This window comes from Hypomesus nipponensis, chromosome 26, assembly GCF_054491055.1.
Source record: "Hypomesus nipponensis isolate SF chromosome 26, ASM5449105v1, whole genome shotgun sequence".
Taxonomy (NCBI): Eukaryota; Metazoa; Chordata; class Actinopteri; order Osmeriformes; family Osmeridae; genus Hypomesus; species Hypomesus nipponensis.
The window spans coordinates 6,636,292-6,654,227 of record NC_140386.1 but is presented as its reverse complement, the minus strand read 5'-3'; the positions used below and the strand labels follow the sequence as shown (position 1 = coordinate 6,654,227).

Below are 17,936 nucleotides of genomic sequence, written 5' to 3'. Positions count from 1 at the left end.
ATGGACAATTACTCGAGCCTGCAACGTAAGTGACCCTTTTATCATCATGAACAACGGGACAAAATGCAATTGAAATAGACTAATCATTGTCAGTGCTGTAATGTCTGATATTCGGTTTCTCTAAAAACTGTTAATAGTCTAAATGTGGCTGCCTCGCACTTTACAGGCCGTCTAACGCCCACCCGTATTTAGAAACGAGCTCATCCGCGACTAGGGCAGACAAGAAACAGAGATAGAGACACAGGACGCGCTACCAACCCCATCTCTCTCTCTCTGCCCCGCATCCCGGTAGCACGCAGCCTGACACGAGCCCTTTGGCCGATTGGCTACAGTGTTATTCATGGCTGTGTGTTACTGTATAACGGGATGGAACGTTAAACGATAAGAAAAACAAGGACCTTGTTTTACAGGTGAGGGAACAGTTCGTGTGGCTGTTGGTTCCAACGTAATGGCATACCTGTAGCGTAGGTGGTTTGGAATGATGTCATGATGATGCCATGGCAACTTCATTCTGGACCTTGTGAGGGGAATGTTCTTTGGCTTTCGCTTCACATCTGTTCGATTTCCGACGGAGGAGTCTGTTTGCTGTCGGTTATTCCATTGACGGTGTGGTGGAGTCCAGCAACTCTGGTTGTGTGTTCCCTGGGACAGGGTTCCATGTCAAGAGCTGGCGGGGTTAAGCTGTCCTCTATGCTCATGTCCCCTCACTCCTCCCTATCTCCTCCCTATCTCCTCCGTGTCTCCTATCATCTCCATGTCACCTGTCACCTCCACTTCGTCTCCATGTCACCTCCACGTCTACAGGTCCTATGGGCAGTCAGACCTCAGTGTTGGCGGTGAATGTGTGCGTGCGCAACATGACTGTACGCGCGCGTGTCGGACAGTGTGAGACAAGCAGCACACGGGCGCGTATTTACAGGCATGTGTGGGCATGTGGGCGTCTTTGCGTGTGCTCGTGTGTGTTGGAGGGTCATTATCGCCAGGCTGTGCTGAGCTGTGCATGGCCGTAGGTCCATCCTGATGTGCCGCCTTGTTCTGTCTGAAAGGACAGTTGCGTTCACTCAGAGAGAGAGAGAGAGAGAGAGAGAGAGAGAGAGAGAGAGAGAGAGAGAGAGAGAGAGAGAGAGAGAGAGAGAGAGAGAGAGAGAGAGAGAGAGAGAGAGAGACTGAAAGAGAAAGGACTCAAGAGAGAGGGAGGCAGAGAGCCTGAAAGAGAGAAAGGACTCAAAAGAGAGAGAGAGAGAGACTGAAAGAGAAAGGACTCAAGAGAGAGAGAGAGAGAGATGGAGAGAGACTGAAAGAGAAAAACGATTCAAGAGCGAGATAGAGAGAGAAAGAGAGAGAAAGAGAGAGAGAGAGAGAGAGAGAGAGGGAGAGAGGGAGAGAAACTGAAAGAGAAAAAAGACTCAAGAGCGAGAGAGATGGACCGGGGTGGAACAGAGACACCCTCCCCTAAGGCACCCATTAGAGCCTGAGCTGCTCTCCAGTCCAGCTCATCTCTGAGGGAACACAGCCTGGTATTTATACTCACGCTACGTGATGGTGAGCCGAGCAGGGCTGTCACCAACACTCGACCCGACGAAACCAACCGGGGACGGAGAGAGACGGCCGTGGGGAGGTAGAGGAGGGAGACAGTGACCAATAGACAGGCTGACAGACTGACCGGCTGACAGACAGGTGAGTAGAGAGACAGGTGGGAACACAGGAAGACAGACAGGGTATCAGAGAGGGTTGTTGGATGAGGGGAGGACCAGCCGTTGCTAGTTGAAAGTCCTTGGGGAGGCAGGATCTACGTAGAATGCTGACTGGGCGTTTTCATGGCAGAATAGTTTACATTCCAGCTGCGTAATTCAGCATAGTACATACAGTAGGTCACATGCAGCCCTCTCCCTCCCTCCGACTGTCCATCCATCCCTCCATCCCTCCATCCATTCATTCATCTGTCTTTCCCTCTCTCCCTCCATCCCTCTATCACTCATTTCCTCTACCAGGTTTTATATACAACTCCTATCATCCTTGTTTTACCTATTAGGGAACTGGCATGGACTGATATTGTACAGATGGACGTTCTAGAATCCTTACCTGCTTCATTGTTGCGGATTCTCTCCGGTCGCCATGGTGACCGTTGGCATAGCGTCGAGGCCTGAGGGTTGCTGCCATGGTAATCTGTTTGGCTCAGAGAGATGAACAGTCTCTGTTGGTCCTGACGGTGTCCCGCCAGCTTTATACTGAGCCGGGACGTCGTCACCCGGAGCAGTGTTAATGCTGACTCTCTCCGCTTGCTAGGCCTGACCTACAACATGCCTATAACATGCTAACATAGACACACACACACACACACACAGAATGTTAGAGAGAGAAAGAACTTGAGAAAGAGCAAGAGAGAGAAAAAAAGAGAGAGAGGGGATGTCAAGACCAAGAGTTTGGCACAACTCCTCTGCTGGCACAGGCTACACAGGCAGGAGGGAGAGAGAGAGAGGGAGAGAGAAAGAGAGTGAGAGAGAAAGAGAGTGAGAGAGAGAGAGAAAGAGGGTGAGAGAGAGATAGAGGGAGAGAGAGAGAGATAGAGGGAGAGAGAGAGAGAGAGAGAGAGAGAGAGAGAGAGAGAGAGGGGAGGAAGGGGCGGGGAATGAAGACGGTTCCAGGACTCAGCATGGCTCTGTGTGAAGGTGGACAGTCAGGCAGGTGAAGGTGACAGTCTGTCGCTAGTAGGATGCACGGAAGCCTGTCTGTCTGGGGGGGGAGGGGGGGCGTTCGAGGGCGGCAGCGACGCTCCTCTGTTAGCAAGAGGCCCCAGGGGGAGCGTGTTCCTCTCGTGATCGACCGGCTCCTGTCCTCCTGTACCGAACAGGAGGGAGCGCTGCCGGGGCCGTCCTGTGGATCTGTCCCAGTGTCACCCCCACACTGGTGCAGGTAGATTACATTTACATTTGACCTTTTCCTCGAATTTGGCAGACCTTCGGATAATGCGTGCGGAACGTACAGCGGAAAATCAAGGATCAGGAGTGCATAGTTCTGACGGTGTTTTGGTGGGCAGAGTCACAGGAAGGGTCTGCATTCGCTGGCCACGTCGCAGAGCAACCACATCTCAGTTGCCAGGCACAGTGAACAAAAAAGAATACTATAGAAAACTACAGTGCAACAATAACATCTCAATTGCTAAAGTACAGTGTAGCCATTGCCAAGGTTACTGCTGACAGAAAGCCCGTCAGGAACATGACTCATGGACGACTTTAGCAGGGTTGCCAGGTTTGGGAGAAAAGGGGGGTGGGTTGACAGATTCGGGAAAAAACTGGGTCTGGGGCAGTGAGGTAGTCAAGCCGACTGATCCACTTCCTCTCTTTTCAGAGTAGACCTGCTGTTCCTGCTTCTGGCTATATCCGTTCCCCCATTCCTCCCCCCTTTGACTCGTTTCTCTTCTCCTTCCTTCCATTCCTCCCCCTCATCCCCTTGTTCATTCAGCCTTACCTGCCCTCTCCTCCCCCAACTTCTCCCCACCTTTTCCAAGCACAGCTAAGGCTGCTGGGACTCCTGTGGCAAGGTGACCTAAAACACAGCACCAACAACCAATCACCACTCTCATTCAACACACGCACCCCCCCCCCCAAAAAAACCTTCCTCGTCCAGATCACCACATGTACCAGTTCTAGTTGGCACCAGCACTCACTGCGAAGCGCCACGTGCTGGCAGACCGGTGACAATGTCTTCATTCAGTGGTTGAGCACTTGATCCGCCGTCGAGTGCTCTACCACTGAGCTAAGTACTTTATGTACCTGAAAAGCTGAAGTTAAGAGTGTACTGTTAAGACTTTGTCCTTGCAGACTAACAGCTAACAGACCTCTGTTGCTCCCCAAAGACCCTCCCCCTCTCCTGGAAGCCCTCAGGTAGGACCCTGGTGATGCTGTGGCCTGGCGAAGCCCAGGCTAACCGACAACAAAGTTTGGATCTCATGGGACTAACGCTAACGCGTTGGCTACCGTCAGCAGTCTGAGTCCAGGATGAATATATCCAGCCTGAGACAACGACGTCATCGAACACAGAAGTTCGGAATTTCAAAAAATACGCAAAGGCTCATGGGTAATCGGTTGACGCGTCTCATCCTTCGTATAGGGTGATATACAGTATATGATAGTCTGCTGTTCCAGTCTGGGGGGGGGGGGGGGGCAGGTCTCTGGTCCTGACCTCTTTGAAAAGAGGTTGGTGGAGCTGTTCCAGTTCCTTTTGGCTGAACAAGGAGGCTGAATTAGGTACAGAACGGCTTCTTTCTATTAATCCAACAAGGGGGAGGAGGGAGAGAGAGAGAGAGAGAGAGAGAGAGAGAGAGAGAGAGAGAGAGAGAGAGAGAGAGAGAGAGAGAGAGAGAGATAGAGAAAGATAGAGAGAGAGAGAGAGAGAGAGAGAGAGAGAGAGAGAGAGAGAGAGAGAGAGAGAGAGAGGATAGTCCCATCCCGCCCCCTCTCCTTCTTTGCATCCTGCTCTGCGGCATGGCAGGGAGAACTGGGCCATGCATCCGAGGCTGACAAAAGGAAAGAAAAGTACAGGTGTGGATGGGCCTCTACTAGTGACGAGGCTAGCCTCTAACAGTAATGATTCTGGGTGTATTATCAACCTATTGCGAGCCTCTGATAAGGGACGGTACTGCCCGCCTTAACAGGGATGAGGCTGGCCTCTGATTGCAGTGGCGAGGCTGGTCTCCAGTAGGTGAAGCAGGTCTCGAACGGCAGTGACGATACTGGCTGGACTGTGTGAGTGTCAAGGTGTGTAACTATGTGCTTGTGTCACTGTATTCCTCATCAGATTAGCTATATGTAGCCAGTTAGCATCCTTGCCATCTTCTCTGCTAGTTTGCGATCTCGCTGGCTGGCTCGCTGCCCTACCGATGCCCTGTCAGTTAGGTAGCCAGTTTGCCAGCTACCATCTATACCTTCTCCCTGTCAATTACTAAGAATGTTAGCCAGCTAACAGGCTAGCTTTCCTGCTTTCCTGTATAATGAATGAGTGACTTCATAAGAACAAGATGTTCCCGGCTGTAAACTCCCACACGCTCTCCGATATGTTGCCACGGAGATCTAGAGTGTAATGTAGAGCTCAGGACATGAGAGAACTTACTTTTCTCTTCCTGCGCGGCAGGTTTTCAGAGCCTAGGAGACTCCTGGAATCTAGTCCTGCTGTGCGCAATCTGCTCCGACTAAATGGCGTCAACTGTCTCTTGACAAGGAAACTGGGATTTTGACTCCCAACGGATTCAGCCTCCGACTGATTCGGACCCCTAGCTGACAATAACCTCAGCTGATTCGGAACACAACTGATTCAGATGCACACACGGATTTCGAAGTCCAACCAATTCCGATCGACTCCCTCGCGGTGTCGTCTGACACCCGTCAACAGCGCCGTGTCTCGACCCGTGTGACGAAAGAGTGTTCGACCAGACCCCTGAGGAGCTACTCGCTTCTGTCCTCAAGCAGAACCGACGGGCCCTCCAGATGTTCTCAATACTGTGGTTCCAGCGAGGGAACACGCCTCCTGTTCCTCAGGTGTCACCAGCCCCCGTAAAGCTGGCAGTCAACACATGACTCACATTGACATCACAATTGCATTTTATTCATTGAAGCAGACACCTGGGAACTCTGGGGAGCCAGAACACAGCAGATCCCATGCCAGGAAACCTGTAAACCTGCGTGGAACCTGCGTGGAACCTGCGTGGAACCTGCGTGGAACCTGAAAAGAAGAGCAGAGGAGTATAGGGAGCAGAGGGGGAGATGGGAGGTGGAGAGAGGGAGAGATGGAAGGTGGAGAGGGGTAGATGGAAGGCAGAGAGAGGGAGATTGGAGGTGGAGAGAGGGAAATGGAGGGCAGAGAGAGGGAGATGGGAGGTGGAGAGGGGTAGATGGAAGGTAGAGAGAGGGAGATGGAGGGCATGCAGAGAGAGGGAGATGGAAGGTGGAGAGGGGGAGATGGAGGGCAGAGAGAGGGAGATGGAGGGCAGAGAGAGGGAGATGGGAGGTGGAGAGGGGTAGATGGAAGGTAGAGAGAGAGAGATGGAGGGCAGAGAGAGGGAGATGGGAGGTGGAGAGGGGTAGATGGAAGGTAGAGAGAGGGAGATGGAAGGTGGAGAGGGGGAGGATGGTAATACACTGACACATGAAGATGACAGGAAGATTGTCAGTTGTGTATTGTATACTGCCATACGGTTATCCATTGTATTCTATCATACTGTTGGCGTATGGGAAAGAGTTATGGAGTGGGCTGTGGTTTCCTGAACCTGATCTCTATGTATCTCCTTTATAAAGACGCCTGGTGTAGGCATTACTGTACGTCAGAACGTGTAGATGGGATGGGAAGACTGGAATAAGTACAGAGTCTGCACAGGTCCATGATGCAAAGAATAATTCCTGAATTTTCCTGAGGTACAATCACAGACGCAAGTCATAGCACTGGGACATTATTTATATCTGGAGCAGGGCCATATTTAAAGAAAAGATTGAGTGTTTTTCTTTTTTTAGATAGAGAGGTCCAAACCTGTAGTTCCAACCTTGCTGTGTGTGTTCTCTGTTGCTGAGGGAGGGTGAGGGGTTTCATCTGACGGCAGGAAGTTCGCTAACGCCGGCTCCTCTGAGGGCTTCCGTACTCTAAGCCTGTCTCTCCCCCTCACCCCAGTAATCTGCTATCATCCACCACCGAGCGTCTCCCACGGCGACCGCTCCGTCTCCCGCGGCGACCAGCCGTCCTCTCCGTTTGATCCCTTTTTAACATTTTTGGTTTCATCATTTCATTCCGTGGTAAACGGTTTAATACATGCACCAGGTCAGGATTCACCCATTCGTATTCCACCAGGCACCTGAACGTGTGCAGTATCGATTGGCCGATCGATTAAAGAAAAGGTTTGCGTGAAATCTCGTTGTGTGACCGTTACAGACGGTTGCCTAGGAGTCATACCCCTCCACATACGTTGCAGGGTGTGACTGAGAGGCTGAAGCTGTTGGAATCCGGTGCCCTCTAATGCAGATTACTGTAATACCCGTTTCTCTCTCTTTACAGACCACTTTTTTCTCTGTCTCACCCTTTCTCTCTCTCTCTCTCTCTCTCTCTCTCTCTCTCTCTCTCTCTCTCCCTCTACCTTTTCCCTCTTCCTCTCTCCCGCCTCTCACTTCCTCCCCTCCCCCCTCTCCCCCCTCTCCCCCCCACTCTCTCACTCTCCCCCTTTCACTCCCCCTCCTCCTTCTCTCTCTCGCTCTGCATCTACTCGTGGACTGACTCTGGATCTATATACAGTAGCAGAGCCCGAGAGCGCTGCATGTGCAGACAGAAATGCCAATTAGAGGGATGTATAGGCAAAATGTTAATCCAGGCCGGGATGTACATTTAGAGGGAGAGAAAGGGCTACCTCAGGCCTATGGCTGCGAGAGAGAGAGAGAGATAGATGAGGTGCATTTGAACGAATGTAGACCATAGAGAGGGCGAATTACAGATATTGTTGAGAAGACAGAGAGATACAGATAGATATTATTAAGCGGACAGAGATGGTGGAGATAGAGGTGGAGTAAGAGACAGAGAGAGGTATGGGAGGAGATGGAGGCACAGATAGAGTGGCTCAAAGAGAGACAGGAAGACCGAGACAGGTACAGACACAGAGGTAGGAAGATGGAGATACATTTGCAGAGAGAAAGAGTTTGCGAGAGGTAGAGAGAGAGGAACAGAGAGAGAGATGTACAGAGAGAGAGGCACAGGTGGAGAGAGGGAGGTACAGATAGAGAGAGACAGGAAGAGAGAGGTACAGATAGAGAGATACAGGAAGAGAGAGGTACAGATAGAGATATACGGGAAGAGAGAGGTACAGATAGAGATATACGGGAAGAGAGAGGTACAGTTAAAGAGACAGGGGTAGAGAGAGACTCTGCCTCTCCAGACTGTGTTGCAGAACAGGGACTCTGCAGTCTGTTCGTGCGTCAGGCTGTTTCCATGGCAGCCCGAGCAGAACTCTCTCTCCCAGCCCGTCCGCTGGTGTCCTCCTCTTCGCTGCTGGCTTCACCCTTCTGACTTCCTGCCTCCATGCTGTCGTCTTCCCGTGTTCCTGTTACTGACTTCCTGTCCGCGCGCTACTGATTTTCCATCTCCAAGCTGCTCTCTTCCTGCCTCCACATGACTGACTTCCTGTAGCAATGTCCTTGTACTTCCCTTACAGTAAGTACAGGGACACTCCCCCGAGGCAAGTAGGGTGAAGTGCCTTGCCCAAGGACTCAATGTCATGGCCGGGAATCGATCCGGCAACCTTCTTATTCCCTAACCGCTCAGCCACCTGACTCCCTACGACTCCCCAGACTTGCTTTGTGTTTGAAGTGTGGAAGTGACTGTGACGGATTGAAGCCCTAGTTTAACGTGACCTCGCTGATACTTCCTGCTTCATCCTCCCCCAGCCTGTCCTCCTCCTCCTCTCTCTGCACTTCTCCTCTCCTCCCCCTGCCCCCCCCCCGCCAACCACACCCCCTGTGTGATGGCCTCAGCCTGCTCTGTGCGTGGTCACTGCTGGCTGGCGAGGGTGGTGCGTACAACCCAGCTGCTGTCATGCCTGCGCCGTACTCACCTGTACCCCGGCACACACACACATACGCGCACACACTCACATGCAGCATGCCTGGACCCAGTTCACCTGTCCCCCTCGGCTCTAAAGATAGGATGTAAACAGAGATGCTGTGACACCGGAGGAGAGGAGAGGAGAAGAGTCGGAGGGGAGTAGAGGAGCGCAGAGAGGAGAGAGAGGTGAGGGGGAGACGAGGAGAGGAGCAGAGGCGTAGTTGGGGAGAGGAGAGGAGGAGGTCGAAAGGAGAGGTGAGAGGGAGAGGACAAGAGGAGAGGAGGGGAGGTATGGCGATGGGGAGAGGAGGAAGAGAGGAGAGGAGGTGGGGATAGAGAGATGAGACTTCTAGTGTTCTGCTGGACTGAACACCTGTCTCGCGAAACAAAGAGGCCAGATGAACGCGATGCATTGTGGGTGTCTCGTTCCGACAATCCAAAATAACTCACCTCCCCCCCCCCCTCATCCTCCCCGTCCTCCTCCTCCCCCACACAGTGCAGTGTCTGGAGATGACCACCAAGAGGAAGCTGATTGGGCGGCTGGTGCCGTGCAGATGTTTCCGTGGCGAGGAGGAGGTGATCTCCGTGTTGGACTACTCCCACTGCAGTCTGCAGCAGGTTCCCAAGGAGATCTTCAGCTTCGAGCGCACCCTGGAGGAGCTCTATCTGGACGCCAACCAGATAGAGGAGCTGCCCAAGGTCTGTACCTGCCTGTCTGTCTCTCTGTCTACCTGTCTGTCTGTCTGTCTGTCTGTCTACCTGTCTGTCTGTCTACCTGTCTGTCTGCCTGCCTGCCTGCCTGCCTGCCTGCCTGCCTGTCTGTCTGTCTGTCTGTCTGTCTGTCTGTCTGCCTGTCTATCTGACTGTCTGTCTGTCTGTCTGTCTGTCTGTCTGCCTGCCTGTCTATCTGTCTGATTGTCTGTCTGTCTGCCTGCCTGCCTGCCTGCCTGCCTGCCTGCCTGCCTGCCTGTCTGTCTGTCTGTCTGTCTGTCTGTCTGTCTGTCTGTCTGTCTGCCTGTCTATCTGTCTGTCTGTCTGTCTGTCTGTCTGTCTGCCTGTCTGCCTGTCTGCCTGTATGTCTGTCTGTCTGTCTGTCTGTCTGTCTGTCTGTCTGACTGTCTGACTGTCTGACTGTCTGACTGTCTGGCTGCCTGCCTATGAGGAGATAGAGAGCGAACGAGAAAGAAACAGAGAGAGAGACAGTGTTGTAAAGAGAGACGAGGGGGAGAGATAGAAAGAGAGAGGGCGAGAGAAAGAGCGAGAGTGGCAGAGCGTTAGAGAGAGAGACGTGGTGACCGTCTGTCGTCTGGACCGTGACCGTGGAGAGCAGCTACAGAGCGACATGTCACCTGGTAGTGTTAATAACAGGTTGTGTGTTTGTGTGTGTTTGTGTGTGTGTGTGTGAGAGAGAGAGAGAGAGAGAGAGAGAGAGAGAGAGTGTGTGTATCGTACTAGAATTAAGTAACACCCATTCAGTGGGTTTTATGTAAGGGTAGTGAATTTCAGAGTGGCAGGGTAAGTGGCTCTGTGTTGGTGCGTAGAGTGTGTGTAAATGTGTGTAAGTGTGTGTAAGTGTGTGTAAGTGTGTGTAAGTGTGTGTAAGTGTAAGGACCGGAATGTAGGCCGGGCAAGGCTCCGCTCTTTCCTCTCCCCTCAGGCCTGTGCTTTCTCTCCCTAATGGAAACTCCTAAAAGCAACTCTTCTACACATGTTCCAGATGCATTCTGAAAGTGTTTGTGTGTGTGTGCGTGTGTAATTTTGACAGTGTTCTGCCCTTATGGTAGGGCTTTAGCTTGTTCCCAGCCTTGTTATACAAAACAAGGGCCCAGCTGTGTTCTAGCTCTGTTCACGACTGGGCCAGTAGTTTTCCAGCAGTGTTCTAGTATTTTTCAAGTTGTTTGCTAGCTGTGCTCTTGTATTGTTCTCTGTGTGTTCTGGCTGTGTTCTTGTATTGTTCTCTGTGTGTTCTAGCTGTGCTCTTGTATTGTTCTCTGTGTGTTCTAGAAGAATGATGTTGTGTCCTGACCTGGCTTCATCAGGGGAAGCAGAGCTTGTTTTCTGTTCCTGCTCATTCATAAATGAAGGGAATCCTTTGTGCATTATTTAAGACTCATCGCAATTGTTTTCTCCAACATTAAGCAGTGTACACACACATACACACACACACACACACACACACACACACACACACACACACACACAGATGAAGCCTTAGTCTTATGTAACAACACAACTACACTTAGGAGCTTCATCAATAACTATGGCATTTACATCGCCTCTGTGTCTCCATAGCAACTGTTTAACTGTCAGGCGTTGAAGAAACTGAGCATGCCCGACAATGACCTGTCAAACCTGCCCACCACCATCGCAAGCCTGGTCAACCTCAAGGAGTTGGACATCAGTAAAAACGGTACGCACACACACACACACACACACACACCCACACACACCCACACACACACACACACACACACACACACACACACACACACACACACACACACACACACACACACACACACACACACACACACACACACACACAGACTGGCTGAGATGGTGAATGACTGGCTGGCTGGCTGGAATGGTGGCATTGGAGCTGGCTGGCTGTTTTTCTTACTGCCTGTTCTTCCCATTCTTCAGGTATCCAAGAATTTCCAGACAACATCAAGTGTTGTAAATGCCTCTCTGTGGTGGAGGCCAGTGTCAACCCCATCGCCAAGTAAGACCACACACACACACACACACACACAACGTGCGCACACGCGCAACACACACAGGTACAGAGCGCACACACACACACACACACTGCACAGGGATTGGCCTGGTAGTGAGGATGTGTGGGGGAATCCTGCTTTAGCGTCACAGTCAGATGGGTGAGTGTGCGTGTGTTTGTCATCAACGCTGGCTCTTCTCCTTCTGACAGGACCCGTCTTACCCAGAGGGTTGTCATGGGAACTGTCCAACCCCCAGACATCACTGCTGTCATAGCAACTAACTAGTTTACTGACTAACCTCCGGCTGGTGCTAGTAGAAGGGTTGGGTGGAGGAGAAATCTCACGTGACTCATGAGCAATGTCTGCTTCTGTCTTGACCTACTGCTTGTTAATAGCTTTGATTTCTGGGATTGATCAGTTCAATCTACTCTTTGTGATCCAGCTAACTAGGTACTTGACTAATCACCTAACGGATGACTTCCCAAATGTACTAACCAGCAACTAACCCTCCCTCTCGCTTCCTCTCTTCCCCCCCTCCCTCTCTCTCTCTCTCTCTCTCTCTCTCTGTCTTCCCCTCTCTCCCCTTCCCTCTCCCTCTCTCTATCTCTCCTCCCCTTTCCTTTTCTCCCCTCTTCCGTCTCCCTCTCTCTCCAAACCCCCCTCCCCCCTTCCAGACTTCCAGATGGTTTCACCCAGCTCCTCAACCTGACTCAGCTCTTCTTGAACGATGCCTTCCTCGAGTATCTTCCTGCTAACTTTGGAAGGTGAGCAGGTGGCGTGTGTCCTCCTTGCGTTGTGGTATGACGTATACGTGTGTGTGTGTGTGTGCCCGTGTGTGTGTGTGCCCGTGTTTGTGTGTGTGCCTGTGTGTTCGTGCCCGTGTGTGTGTGTGTGCGTGCGCTCTGTGCCTGTGTGTGTTGTGCGTGTGCGCATGTTGCTGGTGATTTGATAGGTAGACGGAGGATGGACTTGTCCGCAGCCAATTCACATCACTTCCCCTCATGCTAACCTAACCCCCTGTGCAAATGTGTGTGTGTGCATACACAATTGTGTTTGTCTTCATCCTCTTCCCAGACTGACCAAACTACGGATCCTGGAGCTACGGGAGAACCACCTGAAGACAATGCCAAAGTGAGTCACACACACACACACACACACACACACACACACACAGTGTGAAACAATTATGAATAGATGATAACCATCTATCTGCTGATGGTAACATCTACTGATGCTGTGTGTGTATCTGCTTATGTGTGTGTGTGTGTGTGTGTGTGTGTGCTGTACAGGTCCATCCACAGACTGTCTCAACTGGAACGGCTAGACTTGGGGAGCAACGAGTTTTCAGAGATGGTGAGAGAACACGCTCACACGCGTAGATACACGCACGCACGCAGACACACACACACAGGCACACACGCACACAGACACACACAGCCAAACTTTGTGAATGTTGGCAGAGTTGTCCGAGCTTTACATATGGTTTGTCACACCAACAACGGCTATTTTGTATTTATATTGATAGTGACAGAATCGAAGTGACTTTTATATTTAAAAGCACAGTGCACCTTCTGTTTGTGTGTTCTCAGCCAGAGGTCTTGGAGCAGATTCACAACCTGAAGGAACTGTGGCTGGACAACAACTCTCTCCAGTCCATACCTGGGGTAGGTTAACTAAACCCTCTAACTAGTCTCTCTAACTAGTCTCTCTAACTAGTCTCTCTAACTAGTCTCTCCAGTCCATACCTGGGGTAGGTTAACTAAACCCTCTAACTTGTCTCTCTAACTAGTCTCTCCAGTCCATACCTGGGGTAGGTTAACTAGTCTCTCTAACTAGTCTCTCTAACTAGTCTCTCCAGTCCATACCTGGGGTAGGTTAACTAGTCTCTCTAACTTGTCTCTCTAACTAGTCTCTCCAGTCCATACCTGGGGTAGGTTAACTAGTCTCTCTAACTAGTCTCTCTAACTAGCCTCTCAAATCCATAACTGGGGTACCGGAGTGTACTGTGTACAGTAGTGTACAGCAGGTTACTGTAATGTAGTGTGTACTGTAGTGTACTGTGTACAGTAGTGTACTGTGTACAGTAGTGTACAGCAGGTTACTGTAATGTATTGTAGTGTACTGTGTACAGTACAGTATGGTCTAACCCGCCCCTGTGTGGCTGCAGTCCCTGGGCAAGCTGAGACAGCTACGCTACCTGGACCTGGCTAAGAACCGGATCGAGAGTCTGGACACTGACGTCTCAGGCTGCGAGTCTCTGGAAGACCTTCTGCTCTCCTCCAACATGCTGCAGCACCTTCCGGACTCTATAGGTACGACTGGAACCCCCTTTGGCCTCTACAGCCTCTATACCCCCCCCCCCCCCCAGCCCAGCCCTGGCCTCTTACAGCCTCTGCACCTCCCAGCCCCAGCCTCTCCCCCCTGGGGGAAGGCTGGGGACTGTGTTAGGCCCGTCTCCTGACCGGCGTCCTGGTCTGTGTCTCTTGCAGGAATGTTGAAGAAGCTCACCACTCTCAAAGTGGATGACAACCAGCTCACCTCACTGCCTAACACCATCGGGAGGTGAGTACACTGGCAGCCGAGTACAGGTGTTCACCTTAGCAGGCCTACTCAGTCGCACACTAACGTAGTGTCTGGTACACATCTAGTACACATGCTTTTTCTACCTAGTACGCTAGCAATCTAGTACACACACTTCCTTACAAGGCTAGCACTCTAGTACAACTAGGAACATTAGTCATTTAGTTCACTGGTACAGTACATTAGTAAACTCGTTCACTGGTATATTAGTAATGCAACACACCAGTTCAATGGTAATCTAGTACAATAGTAATGTAGCACATTAGCACACTAGTAATCTAGTACACTTGTATACACTGTGGATGCTAGTGGACTAGTTGAGGGTTGCCACCTGCCCATCTGTCACTCATCCTTATCATGCTCATAGCCCAACCCACCACCAATCCTGAGAAACTGTTTCTTGTGCACCCTTTCTTCTTGGTTTGTCATTGGTTGGTTTTGTGTGTTATGTTTATTACACATGCATCTAAAATGGGCTCTTAGTGGACGAGCCAAACTAGGGTAAGTAGCCGGCAGCCAATCCCTGCGTTCCTCCTTTCTGTAATCTGTCCACAAAGGCTGCAGTGTGTTTATTGAGTCAAACAGAAGGTGCACACAGACGCACACTTGCCCGCACACAGACAGAGATACACACACGCACACACACACACACACACACACACACACACACACACAGACAGAGATACACACACGCACCCACACACGCGCACACAGACACAGACACACACAGGCAGCGACCCCCTGGACTGCCGTCTGGAGAACCAGCTGGCCAGGCTCCTGGGACGAACGTTCCACTAATAGTGTTCTAATGTTCTACTGATGGCCTCCCACCACCAGCAATACCCCCGACATGGATCACCCCTGCTCCCCTCCCCTCCCCTCCCCTCCCCTCCCCTCCCCTCCCCTCCCCTCCCCTCCCCTCCCCTCCCCTCCCCTCCCCTCCCCTCCCCTCCCCTCCCCTCCCCTCCCCTCCCCTCCCCTCCCCTCTTTACATCCTCTCCTCACTCCTTAAGCCTTTCCCCTGCTCCTCACCTCCGACACCCCAGTTTTTCTCTCCCTCCTCCTTTCTTATCCTTACCCCCCACTCCTGCACCACACTATATAAAGAGAGAGTGAGAGAGAAAGAAAGAAGAATGAGAGAGTAAAACACTGAGAGAGAGAGAGAGAGAGAGAGAGAGAGAGAGAGAGAGAGAGAGAGAGAGAGAGAGAGAGAGAGAGAGAGAGAGCGAGAGAGAGAGATCTTGACGGACACAAAGAGAGTCAGGGGGTTATTGTTTGACTCAGTAAACACTCTGCCTCCTAAGGCCTACTAAAACCAGTTTAAGATTTGTAAGTTAAAGTTTAAGAGTGGAATGTGTACGTTTTAAGTTAAGATATGCTGTATGCTAGAGTCTAAGTTATGATTGGCTTTGTAAACGTTGTGTTGAAGTGGTGTACTGTCAGTATTTCTATAACATCATCCCCCATCCCCCCATCTGAGACAACATGCGGGTCAGATTCATCCAAGTAGCCCACGACTTCAGGGCAGCTAGGAAACTGTCTATCACTGTCTCTCAGGACCAGTGATTGAATTGTGTCAGAGGACGGGGAGGTGTGGTTTCAGTAGGTCAGTAGTCTAAGTTGATCCTGGACCGGTTGAAACTGGTCAGTAACCATCATCCCTGACCCATCACGTCCACTGGTCCCCATAGCCTCATCCTCATAAATATAGTTGCCTGATAATAGCTGATATCACAATCTGATGACAGTTGATAGAATCAGGTGGTAGTTTATAAAGAATGACTGGGATAGTTTGACAGTGGTTGAGATGTGTGGTTGTTTGATGGCAGTTTATTATTAATTTCATGGTAGTTGATATAGTATGATGGTAGTTTATATAAGTAGGATGGTTTGACAGTAGTTTATATTTGTGGTAGTTTGATGGTAGTTGATATAGCCTGTTTCCATGGTATTATCTGATGGTATTTTCAACACGTCAGTTGATGGCAGTTGATGCATTTGATAGTGTGAGGGTATTTGATATATTTGAACTATAGGTTATTCAGGTTAGTGTGAGGGTAGTTGATATATTTGAACAAAGTTTATTCAGGTTAGTGTGACAGTAGTTGATCTATTTGAACTATAGGTTATTCAGGTTAGTGTGACGGTAGTTGATCTATTTGAACTATAGGTTATTCAGGTTAGTGTGACGGTAGTTGATCTATTTGAACTATAGGTTATTCAGGTTAGTGTGACAGTAGTTGATCTATTTGAACTATAGGTTATTCAGGTTAGTGTGACGGTAGTTGAGGCGTGTCTGAATGCAGCTCTGCCCGCAGTCTGTCCCTGCTGGAGGAGTTTGACTGCAGCTGTAACGAGCTGGAGTCTCTGCCTCCCACCATCGGCTACCTGACCAACCTCAGGACCTTCGCTGCTGATGAGAACTTCCTCGCAGAGCTGCCCAGGGAGGTAGGTCCACGCACACACACACACACACACACACACACGTTTACCCACCCCAGTTCGTTTTTTCTAATGCACACATGAAAAACACACATTCATGCACGCACACAAACACTCACACCTCTACACTCACTCGCCCACGCACACAGCACACAGCACACACACACACACGTATTGAACTGTACGGCGGCGTGTTTCAGATTGGCAACTGCAGGAATGTGACGGTCATGTCTCTGCGCTCCAACAAACTGGAGTTCCTGCCCGACGAAATAGGACAGATGACTAAGCTGCGAGTCCTCAACCTCAGTGACAACAGGTACCCCCCCCCCTCTCTCTCTCTCTCTCTCTCTCTCTCTCTCTCTGTCTCTCTGTCTCTCTCTCCAGTAGCTTTCCATACAGGGATGTACCTATAGATATCTGTCTGTGTACGTGTTGCCAGGGAAACCATTTACATTTATGCATTTAGCAGACGCTTTTATCCAAAGTGACTTCCAAGAGATAGATTTGACCTCCATTTTGACTCGTCTTCCATGTCCTCTCCTGCTCCTCTCCTGCTCCCTCGTCTTTGCCTTCTCGCAGGTTAAAGAATCTACCTTTCACCTTCACCAAACTAAAGGATCTGGCTGCTTTGTGGCTCTCAGACAATCAGGTAGACATTTGTCATATTGACTGTCCTGCTACTGTGTAGATTTACATTTTAGTCATTTAGCAGACGCTCTTATCCAGAGCGACTTACAGTAAGTACAGAGACATTCCCCCCCGAGGCAAGTAGTGTGAAGTGCCTTGCCCAAGGACACGGCGTCATTTGCACGGCCGGGAATCAAACCAACAACCTTCTGATTAATAGCCCGACTCCCTAACCGCTCAGCCATCTGACCCCCAGATATTATTATACACAATCACGTAGACGCTGTTATGATTGTTGTATCGTGAAATGATCATGTATTGTTGAGGACACTGCCTCTTGTGGTGTAATGTAGGTCAACCCTGTGAGCTATGCACACTAACCAGCTGTGTTTGTGTGTATGCGTGGACGTACATTCGTGTACATGTGCATGTGTGTGTGTGTGTGTGTGTGTGGGCAGTCCAAGGCTCTGATCCCTCTCCAGACCGAGGCTCACCCCGAGACCAAGCAGAGAGTTCTCACCAACTACATGTTCCCCCAGCAACCACGACACGACGAAGGTAGCCCGGCCCGGCATGCGTGTGCGTGTTTGGCGTGTGTGTTTCTGCACGCGTGTGGGAGAGAGATCCCAGAGAGATCCCCACGGCAACATCGTGTGTGTGTGTGTGTGTGTTCTCCAGACTACCAATCGGACACGGACAGCTTCAACCCTACCCTATGGGAGGAGCAGAGGCAGCAGAGGATGACCGTGGCCTTCGAGTTCGAGGAGAAGAAGGAGGAGGAGGACAACTCGGGCAAAGTCAAGGTTCCTCCTTCATCCAGAACGCCCACACGCACACGCACGGGAACAACACACACCGACACACACCTCCACCACCGCTGACACACGTTACCATGACGACACCGTGTCGGGTGTTGAGGTGACAGATCCGAGTATAACCATGTGTGTGTGTGTGGGGGGGGAGAGATCTCACTGTAACAGTGTGTGTGTGTGTGTGAAC

General features: G+C 50.8%; 1 protein-coding gene across 1 annotated transcript in view; it reads left to right on the top strand.

Annotated features, from left to right (window-relative positions):
* The window catches only part of lrrc7 (leucine rich repeat containing 7), a 29,348-nt gene continuing 11,412 nt past the window's right edge, over positions 1-17,936 (top strand). The window contains 16 exon segments of the mRNA XM_084692765.1: positions 1-25; positions 9,068-9,270; positions 10,864-10,981; positions 11,215-11,293; positions 11,963-12,052; positions 12,363-12,419; positions 12,578-12,641; positions 12,878-12,952; positions 13,456-13,600; positions 13,778-13,850; positions 16,187-16,316; positions 16,511-16,626; positions 16,890-16,959; positions 17,396-17,495; positions 17,616-17,787; positions 17,789-17,934. Of these exon segments, the coding sequence (XP_084548891.1) occupies positions 1-25; positions 9,068-9,270; positions 10,864-10,981; positions 11,215-11,293; positions 11,963-12,052; positions 12,363-12,419; positions 12,578-12,641; positions 12,878-12,952; positions 13,456-13,600; positions 13,778-13,850; positions 16,187-16,316; positions 16,511-16,626; positions 16,890-16,959; positions 17,396-17,495; positions 17,616-17,787; positions 17,789-17,934 (1,663 nt within the window).